Source organism: Lynx rufus, unplaced genomic scaffold (assembly GCF_022079265.1).
Source record: "Lynx rufus isolate CCGP_SWC_20201006 ecotype Redwood Valley unplaced genomic scaffold, mLynRuf1.p SCAF_2, whole genome shotgun sequence".
Classification (NCBI taxonomy): Eukaryota; Metazoa; Chordata; class Mammalia; order Carnivora; family Felidae; genus Lynx; species Lynx rufus.
Genome location: NW_025814834.1, coordinates 301856 through 318320, shown reverse-complemented (window position 1 = coordinate 318320; position 16465 = coordinate 301856). Strand labels below are relative to the sequence as shown.

Below are 16465 nucleotides of genomic sequence, written 5' to 3'. Positions count from 1 at the left end.
GCTACAAGTTTTCCTCCAAGCACTGCTGTACCTGCGCCCCTCAGTGTTTGGCAGGTCATATTTTCACTTCAAAATATTTTACAGTTTCCCTTGTGATTTACCATTAGATCCTTAATTATCTAGAAGTGTAAGGTTTAAATACCAAGCACTTGGAGGCTTTCTAATTGTTTTGTTGACATTGAGTTTTAATTTAATTCAAAGAGGACACACTTGCATGGTTTCAATCCTCTGAAATTTGTTGAGGTTTTATGGCCCAGGATGTGGTCTATTTTGATTAACATTCCATGTGCACGTGTCAGAAACATGTATTCTACAGCTATTGGATGACGTGCTCTATGTATGTGAATTAGGGCAGGTTGGTTAATCTTGTTGTTTGAACTGTGTGGTGTTGGTTCAAGGATAGAGGAATTGACCAGTGGGACGTAAGAGCATCTAGAACAGGTCATCACATACACCATTACTTGATTTATGATGGGGGCTCTTGTCCAATTCAAGAGGAAAAGGATGGTCTTTTCAGGAAATGACGTTGGGTCAACTGGATATTCATATGAAAATACAAAAAAGAGCTCTGTCTGGTCCCTAGGACGCCCTTCACAAGAACTGATCTGTGATCCATCGATGTCACCGGTAAAACATTTATGCTATGAAAAGGAAACGTAGGAGACTATCCTAATGAAAAAACACCAACCTTATGAGAAAAGACAGGGGCGCCTGGATGGCTCCTTGGGTTAAGCGTCTCACCCTTTGGTGAGTTCCACCCCCGCATCAGGCTCTGCACTGAAAGGGAGGAGCCAGGAGCCTGCTTGGGATTCTCTCTCTCTCTCTCTCTCTCTCTCTCTCTGTCCCTCCCCCCCTCACGCTCTGTCTCTCTCAAGATAAACAAAGTTAAAAACATTTTTTTAATAAAAAAAAGAGAGAGAAAGACAAATTGGACTTGGCTGAGAATCACTCCAGTTCCTTGTAAGCAACAGCACCCCCCCCCCCCAGCGCCACAAGATTTTTGTAGGGTCTTCAATGCGCTACGCGGCCAAGCGTCTATCTACAGCGCAAGGCCACGTGTCAGACCAGGGGCACGTCCCCGGGGCACATGGAGAACGTCTGGGAACCAGTAAGAAAACGCACTGGGTGCGAAGCCAGGGGCCCGCGCGGGGGCCGCAGCTCCAGGTCCTGCCCGGTGGCGCCGGTGGCGGCGAACTCGCTCGGTCCTCCTTAAGCCGGGAGGCGGCGGGGAGGCCGGGCCGCGGCTCCGCCCCGGGGGCTGCCTTTTCCTTAGAAGGCGAAGCCCCAAGCCTCGCCTCTCGCCGGCGGAGAGCCGCGCCGTGCGCCCCCGGGAGCGCGGACCTGCGGGGCGAGGGGCGGGCGCGCGTCCCCGCCGCTGCGGGGGGAAGGACCGAGGCCGGCGGGGCCCGCGGCCCGCAGACGCTGAGGCCAGAGCCCCCTCCCCGGCCCCGCGCCCGCGCCATGCCGCGGGGGAGGTGAGCGGGGCGACGGCCGGGGACGGGCGCGGGGGACGCCGCGCCTCCGAGGCGGGGCCCCAGGGGCGCATCGCCACCTCGCAGCGGTCCTTCTGGCGCGGGCACCCTGGGGAGCCTTGTGATGGAACCCGGAATCTCAAAGAGCGTGGCACCGTGATTTCAAAGATTTGTCCCTCCCCGCTTCACCAGAACGAACGGCCCCTCGCGGCCGGCCGCGCCCCTCCAACCCCTCCCCGCTGCGCCCCCTCCCCGCGCGCCCCCTCCCCGAGCGCCCTCCCCGCCGCCGGCCAGGCCGGGGCGCTGAGCCGGGCTCCCCGCAGGTGCCGCGCCCCTGGCCCGCGTCCCCGCCATGGAGGTGCTGCGGCGCTCCTCGGTCTTCGCCGCCGAGATCATGGACGCCTTTGACCGCTCGCCCACCGACAAGGAGCTGGTGGCCCAGGCCAAGGCGCTCGGCCGGGAGTTCGTGCATGCGCGACTGCTGCGCGCCGGCCTCGCCTGGAACGCGCCCGAACGCGCCGCTCCCGCCCCCGGAGGCCGCCTGGCGGAGGTGTGCGCGGTGCTGCTGCGCCTGGGTGAGTGCGGGCCGGGGCGGGCGGGTGCCCGGGAGAAGCCCCCCGCTGCTGGCCCGAGGGGTGTCTCGGGGGCGACCCCCGTTGCTGGGCCGAGGATGCCCGGGAGAAGCCCCCCAATTCTGGGCCGAGGGGTGCCCCGGGGGCGACCCCCGTTGCTAGGCCAAGGGGTGTCCGGGAGAAGCCCCCCGCTGCTAGGCCGAAGTTTCACTTGGGGGCGGACAGGGGGCGGGCCGGGAGGGGAGGAGGAGGAGGGCAGGAATAGCCTTGCTTCGCTAGGCGGGCCCACCCACACTCCCCTCTTTAGCCCCTGGGCTCTCCGGCCCACCCGCTGCAGAGCTCCCCGGCATGCCAGCTCCGCCCAGATCTGAGACATTCTGTTCACAAAGACTAGAAATCTCTGGGAAACAACAGTGTTTTGGTGGCTAAACTTCCAGAGTGACCCTTGTACTGAGCTGGGCACAGAAATCCTTTGTGGGACCACGTGTCCCGATGTTTGTTTTGGAAAGTAGGTCTTTGGGGTTGCTGCCTGAAATCCCCGCTGCTCTTTCCCCTTGATGTGGAGGCCTGGTAGGGCTCCCTGCAAAAGAGGCTCAGAGGCTCAGAGCCACCAAGGGGCCAGCCCGTGTGTATAGACACCTGGGGGCACTTATGGGGGGGGTGCGGTCACACGCAGCCTAGTAACTGTTTCCACCTTCTCCAGGGTCTACACCCCAGAGGGGGACCAGCCCAGCTGATTCAGTGTACTTCCCCCAGGGACTGAGCTCGCTTATCTGGTTGCTGGCGGTGGGCACATGGGCAGGGGATGGAGGCCTGATGGTGCGGCTCTGCGCAGAGTGTGGGTCCAGGCTCGCGGGGAAGTGCTGTGTGAGAGGACGCTGCCTCTTCTCCGGCTGACACCGGTGTCTGCTTGTCCCTGTTTTGTGTGGACTCAGAGCAGAGCTGTGTAGACCTGGGGTGTGGGGAGACACACAGATTCCCTGGGGCGTCAGACAAGGCTGCCAGGAAGGGTGGTAGCCCTCCGGGGCCTCAGGGGAGGGGAGAGCCAGTGGGGTTTGGGAAACCAGGCAGGGGTCCAGAGGGCCTAGACTCCCATGAGGTCAGCCACCCACAAGCCGTTTCTTCAGCTGGCCTGTGGGGATGACACTGGTGGAGCATTCTAGAGGGCCCTGGAGAAGGTGGTTCCTTGGCCTCCCTGGGGGAGCCAGAAGGAAGTCTTGCCTCCGTCCTGGCCTGCCCTGCAGTCCCCCAGCCTCCAGCCTCTGTCTCCTTGTCTGTGAGCGGGAGCTGGGTGCTGCCTCTGCCCTGGGCCCAGAGTGCCTATTGTCTGAACTTGTCTGAAGAACTTTGCTTCGGCCTCTCCCAGTCTGACCAGGCTCGTTCCTGTGCCCTCAGTCCTCTGTGTCCCATCCTGAGAGCCCCGGCATTTCCGGCCTGGGCTTGGGTGCCCAGCACCAGCCATCTCAGGAGCAGGGCCTTCGAGGCCCTTCCCCGGCACCAGGCTATGTCCGGTGGCTGGGACTCAGCCCTGCCGGGTGGCCAAGGAGGGAGGAGATGGCCTGGCCCCCCAGGGTGCTCTCCTTCTTGTCTGTTCGCTGCGTTCTGCTCTTGGTGCCGCTCCGCACTAGCCCCTTCACGGCCGGCGCTGCCTCCCTGCCCCCCAGCACGCCCCTCAGCCCCTCCTCGGCACAGACGCCTAGCTCCCGGGGCAACGGCACACAGGAAGAAGAATGGGTTGCGTCCCCGTGGTCAGTGTCTTGGGGCCGGTCCCCAGCGGCCCTGAGGTCTGTGTGGGAACGGCCAGGCCGGCCCTGGGGATTTCCATGCCACCTCCTCCAGCTGCCCGCCAGCCTCGCCCGTTTGTGCTCTGCATCTAGATCTTAGATCATTAGACGGAGTGCAGCTGGCCTCGGGAATGACGCAGACACCCCTGTCGCTCCGTGCTGGCCAGTCCCCGGCATTTCCCCGTTGGCCTTGGCTGCAGAAGTCCCTGGGCTGGGGGACACCGGTCGGAGGGCCGTGCGGGATTCCCAGCACGTCACTGCCAGGGGCGCTGCAGCGAGCGCAGGCCGCGGGCAGGGCTGCTGAGAGGGCATTTTCTCTGCCCAACGTGGCCGCCCGTCCAGACACACCCGCTTGGCACCAGGAGCCCAGGTTTGAGCCTGGGCGGTGTCGGCGGCTTGGGGCAATGGCTCCGCTTCTCGGTTCACAGAGCAGGGCCTGAGCGAGGATGCCCCTCGGAGGCAGCAGCCAGGGGCCCACCTGCGTGGGGTCGTTGGCACAGCCCCTGCCCGTGTCGGGCTCTGGCTGCCTGCCCAGTCCGCCTGCCGCCCGGGCAGCTCACTGTGAGCCATGAGTCACCCATCAGGCACGGCCCTTGTTCCTCCTTGGGATTCCCACCACACCGGCCCAGCAGGCTTGGCCCTGGGTGGGAGTGGGGGGTGGCTGGCTTGTCGGAGGGGCGGGACGCGGAGGTAGGTCTGGGGGTTCCCAGTGTACCTCCTTGGTCTCCTGTTCCCAGGGGCCATGGTGGGGCCAAGTCAGGGTGGGAGTTTGACGGGCTGAATCCAGTCGGGGATCAGGCATGTTCGGTGCCAGCTGCGGGCCGTGAGGAGTGGGCTGGTCCCAGGCCCGTGTGACGGTGGGACCAGGGTCGTGCAGGCACGGACCACCTCTGACCCCGCTGTGTGACTGCGCAGGAGATGAGCTGGAGCTGATCCGGCCCAGCATCTACCGCAACGTGGCTCGTCAGCTGAACATCTCCCTGCAGTCTGAGACAGTGGTGACCGACGCCTTCCTGGCCGTGGCAGCACAAATCTTCTCCGCAGGTAGGCCTGGGTACCCCCTCCCCCAGGGCGCCCACAGGGCTGGGGTGGGCCGGGGGGCAGGGCCTTCAGCACCGGGGCAGCCCTGGAGCCACCTGGTGGTCACGTGTACTTTCTTGCTGCACAAAAGAGCCCAGAACCTCGACTCGAACGGTGACGTGCAGTGCCTCCCCCGGTTGTGAGGACGGTGGGCCTGCTGGGCAGCTGGTGCCAGGCCTCTACGAGGCTCTGACTGGGCATCGGCTGGGGTGGCAGCGACCTGAAGTCTTGTCTGGGCCGCGTGTCCCAGATTGCCAGTCGGTGCTGGCCGTTGACTTAGAGGGGGGGCAGCGTGTCCTGCGTGTGGCCTGTGGGCTTCTCACGGCGTGGTACCGGGTCCCCAAGGGGAGTGTCCCCAGCATCCCGGGTGGAACTGCCAGGCTCTCGGGATGCAGCCTCTGCAGGCACGGTGTCACTCTGCCGGACTGTGTTGGTCAAAGGCGCCTTGCAGGGCGGCCCCACGTGGAGGGAAGACCCATGAGGGCAGGAGCCCCGCAGCAGAGGCTCCCTGGGCGGTCTCTGGGGAAGAGCACCACACCTGTCTCAGCTGGCTGACCCGCACTCCCCTGGGCGTCTCCTGGTGCCCCAACTGTGCGCAGGTGACGTGTGCTCCTGCCACCTCCTCTCTGTGCCCTCACCTCTGAGTTCAGCTCCTGCTGCTACCCCCAGACTCACTGGAGGCGATGGGGCTCGTCCCCCTAAACCTTCTCCTGTCCCCATGTCCTCTCCTTGGAACCCTGCTGGGCTCCCTGCCGTCCACGGACCTCATATCCCCACCTGTGACACCACGTCCTGGCCTGGCACCCACACTCTGTGAGTCCGTCCCTGTATCCTTGTATAACAGGTGCCAGGCTGTGCGTCTAGGTAACCAGAGCCCCAGCCCCAACCAGCACCTCCTGCCTCAGCACATCCCGTGGGTATTTCCCCGGCACCGGGGCCAGGGGACCCCTGATGACGGGACAGCCTGCCCTGGCCCTCGGCGGGGGAAAGCTTGGGGGCCTCGGAGCCAGAGTGTTCCAGAGGCTGCATCCCAGCTGGAGTGGGGAGTGAGGTGAGCGGTCATGTGGCTAGTGGAGAGGGCCACCCTCCCTCTGGGGCTTTCTGGAAGGCATTCCACTGCAGGAGGAAGGGCCCCAGGCAGCAGGGAGGCCTCGCACCCTCCTCTGGGAGGCGGTCCTGGCTCTGCTGCTGACCAGCTATGTGACCTTGGCCTGGGTTTCCTCATCCATGGGATGGTTGGGACAGCAGCAGAGCAGGGCTTTAGGGTGGAGGCTGCGGGGGGAGCCACGGTCCCCACCACCCGCAGATGCAGCCCACACCCTGCAGGGAAAAGAGATAAAGCAGAGGGCTGCTTCATCCCATCAGAGATGAACCCCTAGCCCAGCTGACCCCACCCTCTGGGGTGACCACACGTCGACATCCGGTATCCTCCCCCAAGGAGGCTCTACCAGCTCCTGGTGGGCATAGGCTTCCCTCAGTTGTGGCCAGTGTGGTGGGGATGCAGGACAGCCAGGGATGGCCAGGGACGCGGGACGGCCAGGGACACAGGACAGCTAGGAACGCGGGACGGCCAGGGACGCGGGACGGCCAGGGACACAGGACGGCCAGGGACACAGGACAGCCAGGGACGCGGGACGGCCAGGGACATGGGACAGCCAGGGACGCAGGACGTCTAGGAACGCAGGACAGCCAGGGACGGCCAGGGACATGGGACAGCCAGGGACGCGGGACGGCTAGGAACGCGGGACAGCCAGGGACGGCTAGGAACGTGGGACAGCCAGGGACACGGGATGGCCAGGGACGCAGGACGGCCAGGGACATGGGACAGCCAACCGTCGAATCTAGCTTCTTCCAGGGCCACCACCAGGTCAGCACTGACCTCCCAGATAGGAGTCAGTAAGGCTAGGACATCATGAGGCAGGTGCCTGGATGGGCTGGTGGGAGGGCCAATTTCCTTCCGAATGTTCTAACTGTCCTGACCTGGGGCGGGGGGGGGGGGGGGGGGGGAGGGCGGTGCTGGGCTGTGGCAACCTGCAGGGGTGGGCTGGGAGGGCACGTTGTGGAGAAGGAAGCAGGTGGGGCCCAGGAAGGAGGTGGGGCCCAGGGGACATCCTGGGCTGAGGATGCCCCTCCCCCTCCCTGGGCTCCTGTGTCCTGGGCCTGATGGCTGGCGCGTGGGTGGCCGCCTGTGTCTGACTCCAGGCTGGCGGGCGGCTGGTTTATGAGCCGAGGTCTGGCTTTAAAAGGAAGGCTTATCTCTGAGAATGCGGCTCTGCTCTGCTGCTGGCTGTGGGTCTGAGCGGGAAGGCTGGGCTAGGCTCCTGGGTGGTGGCTGCTATGTGGGCAGGGGACAGGGGACAGAGGGACCACTCCACCTGCCCAGCCTTGCTCAGGGAGGTGTTCGGAACGACTGGGACCACGAGGACAGGGGAGGGGCAGGGAAGAACGGGCACAGAAGCCCGGAGGCTCGCTCCGCTTGCAGAGGTCAGTTAGTCTTGTGGTTTTCACCGGAGACTGGGGCGGAATATACCCCCTCGTGTTCAAGCACGTTCGGCCCTGGCCCCCACCGGCCCCGTCCCCTTCTGGGGGCAGCCTCCACACCTGACCTGCCCCTGTGGGCTCTGCGGCAGCTGCCCCTCATCGGCTGCGGCTCCGTGACCTGCAACTGGTTTCTTAGCTTCTCTGAACCTCAGAGCCACCTGAAAAGAGCAGGGCTGCACGGAGGTGGGGTTGCAGGGCTGGCCCTCTGCTGCTGCCTGGCTCTCCGGCCACCCCCTCACCAGCTGTGGGTGCGCCTCCCACCACCCCGCTTGCTGCCCAAGGCTTCCCCTTGGTCCCTTGTCCATCCTACGTCTCAGGTCCTTAGACCCTTTCGCCACTGGGTCGGCCCCAGCCGTGAGGTCCAGCCTTGAGGTGCTCGCCAGCCCCGTCCGTCTTCCCGCGGCCCCTCCTTGCTCACACGGACCCTCCCGCTGCACCTCGCACCCCCTCCTCCCCTTGGCAGGCCCCCCTGGGGTGCAGGCCCAGTCAGGGCTGTGGCCCTGGATGGGGCAGCTTGAGGACTACAGGGCAGGACCTGTGGAGGCATCCCCTGGGTGGCCGTGCCTCTGTCCCTGCCCTTTGTCTGCTCAGCTCCCTTCAGGGGAAAAACTGGTTTTTCTCTCCCTGGTTAGAAGTTGGCAGGGTTTTCAGTTTTTTCTTCTTAGGACGAGAGCAAAATATTTTACCACAAAGAGATCAGAAAATAGAAAAGATAACCAACTCTTAGAAAACAGTACTAAAAAGACCACCCAACCTAAAAGAAGCGAAGAATCTGAGTAGACGCTTTTCCAAGGAAGATGTACAGATGGCCCGTGAAAAGCGCTCTCATCAGCCAACCAGGGAAGAGCCACCACCGCGAGGCCCCAGCGCCCGCCCACCAGGATGGCTGGGATCAGAGGCAGGTGCACACGCCACGGTGGGGACGTGAACAGTCGAAGCCTCATTAGCTGCTGGTGGGGCCCCAGTGTGGCTCGGCTGCCGTGGAAGACGGTCGGCCTCTCTAGCGGTTTGACTCGAGTGGCGTTACCGCGGGGCACACCGGTCCTGCTCCTGGGCGTCCACCCGTGAAAAATGGAAGCACACGTCTACGCAGACGTTCAGAGCAGTGCTGTTCACAGGCAACCCAGACGTTCGTCATCTGATGGATGGATGAGCAGAACGTGGTCTCTTTGCGCAGGGGAACGTCATTCGGCCACAGAAAGGGAGACATGCTGACAGGTACCACGTGGATGAACCATGGGGACGTTGTGCCCGGTGCAAGCAGCCAGACGCAGAACGGAGTGTCGTGTGTGAGCCCTTCCACAGGGAACACCTACAGGAGGGAGATCCGCCAAGGCAGAAGACGGGTCTGCGTGCAGGGGTGGGGAAGGGGCCTGACTGCCCGTGGTGAGGGCGTCCTTTGGGGGCATGAAAATGTGTTAGGGCGAGACAGAGGCGGTGAGTGCATTAAGTGCCACTGTAATTTAGGGTGACCTATTACCATCCCTGGCTTTTCTCTCCAGACCTGAAAATACAGCCATCACGTGGAGCTCGCCACAGTGAGCACCTGTCTCCACGTGGGGCACCACAGAACGTGGTGTTCGCCTCCTGCATCCCGTGGCAGTCACCCCGACCCTCGCGTGTCAGTCCCTTCACCTGCGTCCCGGCAGGGAGGGGTGCCTGTCAGGTGCCAAGGGCACCACGTGAGCGGGACGGGCATGGGGGGGAGTGCTATCACCACGAGCTGGCGCCCTCACGGCCTGGTCTGTGGAGCTGGGGAGCACTACCGGCAGCAGGGAAGAGGCGGGAAGAGCACACGCGGGGCCGGGGTGGTGGGAATGGGGCCTAGAGGGGGGTGGGGGCTCCCATGAGATTTCAGACTTGGATTTATTTTTAAGTCATCTCTACACCCAGCGCGGGGCTCGAACTCACACCCCTGAGCTCAAGAGTCACACGCTCCACAGGCTGGGAGCTGGCCACGGGGCCCCGTAACTTGGATTTCTTTAGAAAGAGATGCAAAGTAACAGTAACGGGAGGTTTTTACGCAGGGGAATGATGTGGTCCGATTTATGGGGTTTAAAATTTTTCTCTTTATTGAGATGAAACTTACAGAACAATGAACCGTTGCAAAGCGTACAATCGAGTGGCCGTTGTTAGTGCATTCACAGTGCGTGCAACTAACACCTCTGTTTTCATCGCCCAGGACACTTGGAGCCCCTGAGCACCCCCTCCCCGCCCCTCCCCCGGCCCCCAGCAACCGCCGACCTGTGTCTGTCTCCATGGATTTACCTGTTCTGGACGTTGTGTGTAACAGATTCATACAGCGTATGCGGCCTCTTGAGTCTGTGGCTTCCCCTGAGCGCCGTGTTTCCGAGCCTCCCCGACGCCCCATCCCTTTTCGTGGCTGTCGTGTTCCCTGGCACGGACGGACCACAGTTTGCGCTTCCGCTCACAGTTGATGGCTTCTTTTGTCGCTTCCACCTTTTGGCGATTGTGAGCAGGGCTGCCGCGAACACGGACGAGCAAGGGTGGGTGGGAGCCGGTCTATGCACCGGCTGCTCCGCGAAGGTGCGTTGACCCGGCAGCACCACCATCCGCAGATGCCGCGTCCTCAGGCTAATTCCTGCCGTGATGGTGGCTGTCTTTCCCGTCAGGGTGACAAGGTGCAGACTCACCTGGATCCTCGCTCACACTGACATTTAGAGTTTTAATCTGACAGGGGCGCTCAGTCGGTAGAATGTGCAGCTCTTGATCTTGGAGTCATGAGTTCAAGCTCTGTGTTGGGGCTAGAGTTTACTTTAAAAATGAATAAATAAAGGGGCGCCTGGGGGGCTCAGTCGGTTAAGCGTCCGACTCTTGATTTCGGCTCAGCTCACGGTCTCACGGTTCATGAGCTCGACCCCCGCATCAGGCTCTGTGCTGACGGTGCGGAGCCTGCTTGGGATTCTCTCTCTCTTCCTCTCTTTCTTCCCCTCCCCCACTCACGCTTTCTTTCTCTTTCCAAAATAAACAAGTAAACTTAAAAAGACGAAAGAGGAGAGTCGATAATGTACTCACATGTACTCGCTAGACCAGAGTAATTGTAGTTTTCTGCTGTTTGTGAAGAATCTTTACTTGTAGAGGGGCCCCTCGTGTTGGGAGGCTGGAGGGCTGTGACTCTCGTAGCCTGGCAGGGAGGCGGGCATGGTCTCTGGGCCTTGGTTTCTGGGACCCCGGGGCCCTCCCGTTTGCTTCCTGACTGGTCCAGTCCATGCCATGGGTCAGAAGTTTGCTGCGTGCACAAGTCTGAAGCTGTCAGAGTTTCCAGCCTGGGGTATCTACCTGGTCCTTGGCTTTAGGGGCTATATCCTGTGACTCTGCACAGAGCACGCCCTCTCCTCAGCTTCCAGAGTCACTGTTCAGACCTGTTCAGTGTTATAATAAATCTGGACACGGGACACACTAGATCCCAAGGGATGATGCTGTCTGGCCATTGTTTTGTTTTTCCCCTGGGTCGTATGACGCTTCCTCGGTTATATCCAGGTAACCATAATCCTCCCCTGCTACAATCTGTTTTAAAGATTCTTCGACATATTCTATGTTTTCTCATGGTATCTTTTATAATTGATATTTTAATGAGCATGAGGAAATTTTGGTACAAAGAGGAATGACTAATAATTATAATTACAATGACAACGGTAATACAGCCACAGAAAATAAAGTGCCCCCACATGTTACAGCAATGCTCTTCCAAGTGCTTTGTGTTCGTTAGTTGGAGAATTAAGGACGGTGGGTTGGGGGAGGAGGAAGATTAAGAGAGGTAAGAAAGAGGGGAGGCTGGGTGGCTCAGCTGGTTAAGCATTCGACTCCTGACACCCGCTCAGGTTGTGATCTCCCGGTCATGAGATCAAGACGCACGTCGGGCTCTGCACTGACAGCGTGGAGCCTGAGATTCTCAATCTCTCTCTCTCTCTCTCTCTCTCTCTCTCTCTCTGCCCCTCCCCCCCAAAATAAATAAACTTAAAAACAATAAAGTTTTAATCTGACAGTTGCAATCTATATCTTGTTTTCATTGGCCTTTCTGTGGTTATTTGTGAGGTGGGCATTTTTCAGATGTTCCATGTATTTGTATCTTTTCTTCCGTGAAGCAGCTGTTTATTCTGCGTTCATACTTTTGAAAGGTTTCTCTTTGTTCTGGCTGAGTTGTAAACTCTCTTTATACATTAAGGGAGCCCACACCCTAGAATTTCGGGCATTCTTTCTCAGACTCCGTTCATCGGCCTTTTCCTCCCGGGCGGCCCCATCTTGGTGCCACTGCTCAGGAGCTCTGTGGTCTGGGGAGGGTCACCCCCCTCGTGGGCCTCAGCTGCTTCGTGTAGGGAACGTCCCGGTGCTTTCACACGGCCGTTCGGGAGACCGGACGCGCCCGGGGCAGGTGTGGCTTGACGCCTCTTACTGGACACAGTGTGCAGCTCCAGGTCACTTGGCCACCCTCGCCCCTGGCCTCCGTTTCCTCCTCACTGAACTGCCTTGCTGTCTTATCGCCTCCTCCGGCAGACGGTGGGCCGTGCGAGGTTGTCCTGGGCGCTGGCACAGGTGTGCGGGCGGATAACGGGGGCTTCGAGGATCTCCACCTAAGAACTACCCATGAGGGTGGCAGGACTGACCTGTGATGGAGGGCGGCTGGGGCTCGTGCCTGGCGGTCAGCTGGCAGGGCACCTGTCCAGGTGGGGTGGAGGCTGGCGCCCTGGGTGCCCACCCCAGTCATCAGTGGGAGGACGGCAGGGGGCGTGGCTCAGAGAGGCGCTTCCTGCGACCCCGAGGGCTGGACTGGAGCCAGGGTTTGGGTGGCCTTCTGCTGACCGGCGTCTGTCTCTCTCCCTGCAGGCATCACGTGGGGCAAGGTGGTGTCCCTGTACTCAGTGGCTGCGGGGCTGGCCGTAGACTGTGTGCGGCAGGCCCAGCCCGCCATGGTCCACGCTATCGTCGACTGCCTCGGGGAGTTTGTGCGCAAGACCCTGGCGCCCTGGCTGCGGAGGCGCGGCGGATGGGTGAGGGGCACCTGAGGTCCCGGGAAGGGGTTGCTGGGTGGGGCAGGGGTGAGGCCCAGCTCCCTCCAAGGCCGGAGCCTCCCCCCACCTCTAGGGCTAAAGTCCTGCTGTCCGGGAGTGCCCCGCAGGGCAGAAGCTGGTCTGCAGCCGTGACCCCTCTGTCCAGGAGAGGTGGGGCACATCGGCCCAGCCCGCAGGGATGCGTGCAGGCGTCCTACCCATCAGTCCCCACGCCCCAGCCGCCCGCCCAGCCCTGGCCAGGCTCCCACAGGAGATCTCAGTTTTCTCCTCTGTAAAACGGATGGTGAGCAAGGGTGTGCGAGGCCGGCTGTGGATGACAGCGCTCAGCCCTCCGCCGAGGTTGGAGCCGAAGGCCGAGGTCGGGCGGTTCTGGGGCCGGAGGCTCATCTGAAGTTGGCGCTGCGGGAGGCAGGCGGAGGGACACCGCCTCCAGGGTGACTTGTGGCTGTGGGTGTCCCTCAGCAGGGACCCCGGGGCCTCTGTCCCTCCTGCTTCCTCTCCGTGGAGCCAGCAAGGCCGTGACCACCACGGTCCAAGTCTGGACTGTAGAGAAAATACTTCATTTCTTAGCAGGAACAGGAAGAAATAGTGGCCGTTCCCTGGGGTTCTGGAAAGCTGTGTCCACTTCTGTTTGAAGGGAGAGTCTGAAGCTGGGTTTGGCGTTTCCTGGCGCCCCAGGCTCCACAGGGCCAAGGCAGAAGGAGGCCGGGGGTTGTGGGGACGTGGCTGCAGTAGTGGCCACGGGGCTGGCGGTGGAGTCCTCACGTGGGCACCGCAGGCTTCTCCCGTCGGCTGGCCGCTCCCTGCCTCCACCTACCTCCTCCCTTCGCTTCTCGTGGCCGGGTCGGCCCCACGCGGGTCTTCCGTCCGGAGTGGACCATGGGCCTTCCCTAACGGCCTCGCGCACCCCCTCGTGGGTGTCGGTGGACATCCGTGTGAGGTGCCCTGCCCTCTAACTGTGCCCTCTTCCCTCCCAGACCGATGTCCTCAAGTGTGTGGTCAGCACCGAGCCCGGCTTCCGCTCACACTGGCTGGTGGCCGCACTCTGCAGCTTCGGCCGCTTCCTGAAGGCCGCCTTCTTCGTGCTGTTGCCAGAGAGATGAGCCGCTGGCTCGGGCAGAGGCCGAAGCCAGGCTCTCCGACCCAGGAGACCCCCGGCCCTCGAAAGCGCCAACGTCCTCCCCAACCAGGCTGGGAACGCTCCGATCCTCAGAGCCCCGCCTCGGTGCCGGAGGCCCTGCCCTGAGCCCCTCGTCCACAGACCCTGGCCCTCTAGAAGGGGAAGCAGGGGGGGCCTCCCTGGCCTGGAGCTGGGTTTCAGTGCCTTCCCCTGGAACCCCTCCCTGTCCTCTTCCATCTGGAGCCATGAAGCCAGGGTCACCATCCAGGTCCCAAAGGAAGGGGGCTGGGAACGCCAGGCTGTCACTTGATGCCCGGGTCCCGTCCGTGAAGGGTGGCCACGTCAGGACGTGAGCTGGGCCGTGGGCCCTGCACATCCAGTCGGAAGGAGACCCTGGCCTGGCCAAGGCTGGAGGAGCCGTGGGGTCTTACTGACCTTGTAAACAGGGCATAGAGCTCATGTGCTGGTTGCTTGATCCATTTCTGGAGGGAGCGCGTGTCCCCCTCCCATGGCAGGGAGGCTGTGTTGTGGGGACCAGGGGTGTGGGCTCCAAGCCGGCACGCCTGACCTGAGAGCACAGGCGCCTGTGAGCAAGAAGGCTGGTGTGTGCGCGTTCAGTCCCAATAAAGTTTCATGGCCACGGAGGTGACCCATCTGCTTTCTTGGTGCCTCTGCCCTGCCCTGCCGCCCAGGGACGGGACAGGAGGCAGGTGAGAAAACACAGGTGCGGAAGCATCCCAGCACGCTCCCTGATTAGGGCGGCCTCTGCTGCCACGCACCGTGACAGGGAGCTCCACACGGACACATTCGTGCGTGCACGGCGTCACGGGCACACGCGCACGCACACACCAGGAACAAACGCTCAGCGGTCCCGCCCCGCACGACTCCTCGGTCCAGCCCGGCCGTTCTCCTCCCCTTGCCTTGCCGGCCAAGGCCTCCTTGGCCTCCGTGCCCCTTCCCGGGCTCCCCCTGGGCCCAGAGGCCTGGCTGCTGCGTGTCTCCCTCAGGGCCGGCTCCGGGCAGTCCGCACCCCCCGCTTTCTGGTGAACGGACATTCTCCCCACGGGGGCCCGACTCCTGCTCAGGCCACAGGCACACGGTGCTGGATTCTGCCACCCAGTCTCCCGTGGTCTGGGTTTCCCTTTCTGTGCAACGTACGGCTGAGCCAGAGGACGGCTGACGTCAGCTGGCCCGGCCCTCCCCTCCAGCCTCCCAGGGAAGCGGCACGGGGTGGGCGTCGGCTGGCTGTAAGGATGCTGCTTCCTCCAGCCCTGCCTGCCCTCCTCTCGCCCTGGTGCCCGTGACGGGGGCAGGCGATGCCGGTCAGGTCTTCGTTGCCCGCCGGGCCTGCCCCAGCTTCCTCCCTCACCCCCTGGCCCCAATCCTGGGGCAGGCTGGCAGCACAGGACAGCAGCAGGGTCCGAAACCAAGGGAGATCAGACGGGGGCTGTCTTCACACACCTCTGTTACAGGACGCGGTAGGAGAGAGGCTCTGTTTCCAACAGCAACAAATGGATAAGACTCCTCTGCATGAACCCAACAGTGAGAGAGCCTGTGTGCGGAAGGCTCGTGTGCCTTCAAGACCCCACACGGACTTGAGCAGACGGAGGCACCGTGTTCCGGAGAGGAAATCCATCCACAAAGAAGACAATTCTTCATAAGCAAGTTTACAAATTTAATGCATCCTTGTGGACGTATCAGAATGGCATTTTTTTTTCTAGATTTAAACAAGCTGATTAAAAATTTTTTTTTAAGGTTTCTTTTGTTTTTGAGAGACAGAGCACGAGCAGGGGAGGGGCAGAGAGAGAGAGGGAGACACAGAATCCCAAGCAGGCTCCAGGCTCCGAGCCGTCAGCATAGAGCCCGACACGGGGCTTGAACTCCCGAACCGTGAGATGGTGACCTGAGCCAAAGTCAGATGCTTAAACCGACTGAGCCACCCAGGCGCCCCCGAACAAGCTAATTTTAATGGGAGGAAATTTTCTTAAAAAGCAAAAATAGGGGCGCCTGGGTAGCTCAGTTGGTTGAGCGTCCAACTTTAGCTCAGGTCATGATCTCACGGTTTGTGGATTCAAGCCCCACGTCGGGCTCTGTGCTGACGGCTTGGAGCCTGGAGCCTGCTTGGGATTCTGCGTCTCCCTCTCTCTCTCTGCCCCTCCCCTGCTCGTGCTCGGTCTCTCTCTCAAAAAGAAATAAAATGTTAAAAAATTTTAAAAATGAAAAAAAGTACAGCCAGAATGAATCTTTTTTTTTTTTTAATTTTTTTTTTAAATGTTTATTTTTGAGACAGAGACAGAGCATGAACGGGGGAGGGGCAGAGAGAGAGAGGGAGACACAGAACCGGAAGCAGGCTCCAGGCTCTGAGCCATCAGCCCAGAGCCCGATGCGGGGCTCGAACTCACGGACCGCGAGATCGTGACCTGAGCTGAAGTCGGACGCTTAACTGACCGAGCCACCCAGGCGCCCCCAGAATGAATCTTAAAAAGGAGAAAGGTGAGGGAGAAGCCCGCCTGTAGCTGAGCCCGGTGTGGCGTCTGTCACGGAACCGCGAGCACGAGGCCAAGTGCAGGCAGGCAGTCCGGGGGACCTGGGACAGCCAGAGCCAGACCCCAGTGCCTGCAGAACTGAGTCCGCGAGTAAGGTGGGGGAAGAGACGAGATGGGACCCGAGGTCACAATATACACGGGGACAAATTCCAAGTGGATCAAAGACCTAAGTGAAAAACGTGAAATAAGTACTGGAAGAAATGGGTAATTTTCTCCATAACTGGGGAACAGACAAAACCTTCCTAAGTAAGACGTAAAATTCAGGAACGATGAAAGACAAAACGCATAGTGGATAAAAAGGCATTTAACATTTTCAAAAA

At 61.2% G+C, this 16465-nt stretch overlaps 1 protein-coding gene across 1 annotated transcript; it reads left to right on the top strand.

Annotated features, from left to right (window-relative positions):
• Positions 1-1824: 1824 nt before the first annotated feature.
• Positions 1825-14301, top strand: BOK (BCL2 family apoptosis regulator BOK). The gene is given in 6 exon segments (XM_047084604.1): positions 1825-2047; positions 4744-4872; positions 9632-9643; positions 9646-9753; positions 12295-12458; positions 13457-14301. Coding segments are annotated over 6 exon segments (762 nt in total). The 3' UTR covers positions 13583-14301.
• The last annotated feature ends 2164 nt before the right edge of the window (positions 14302-16465 follow it).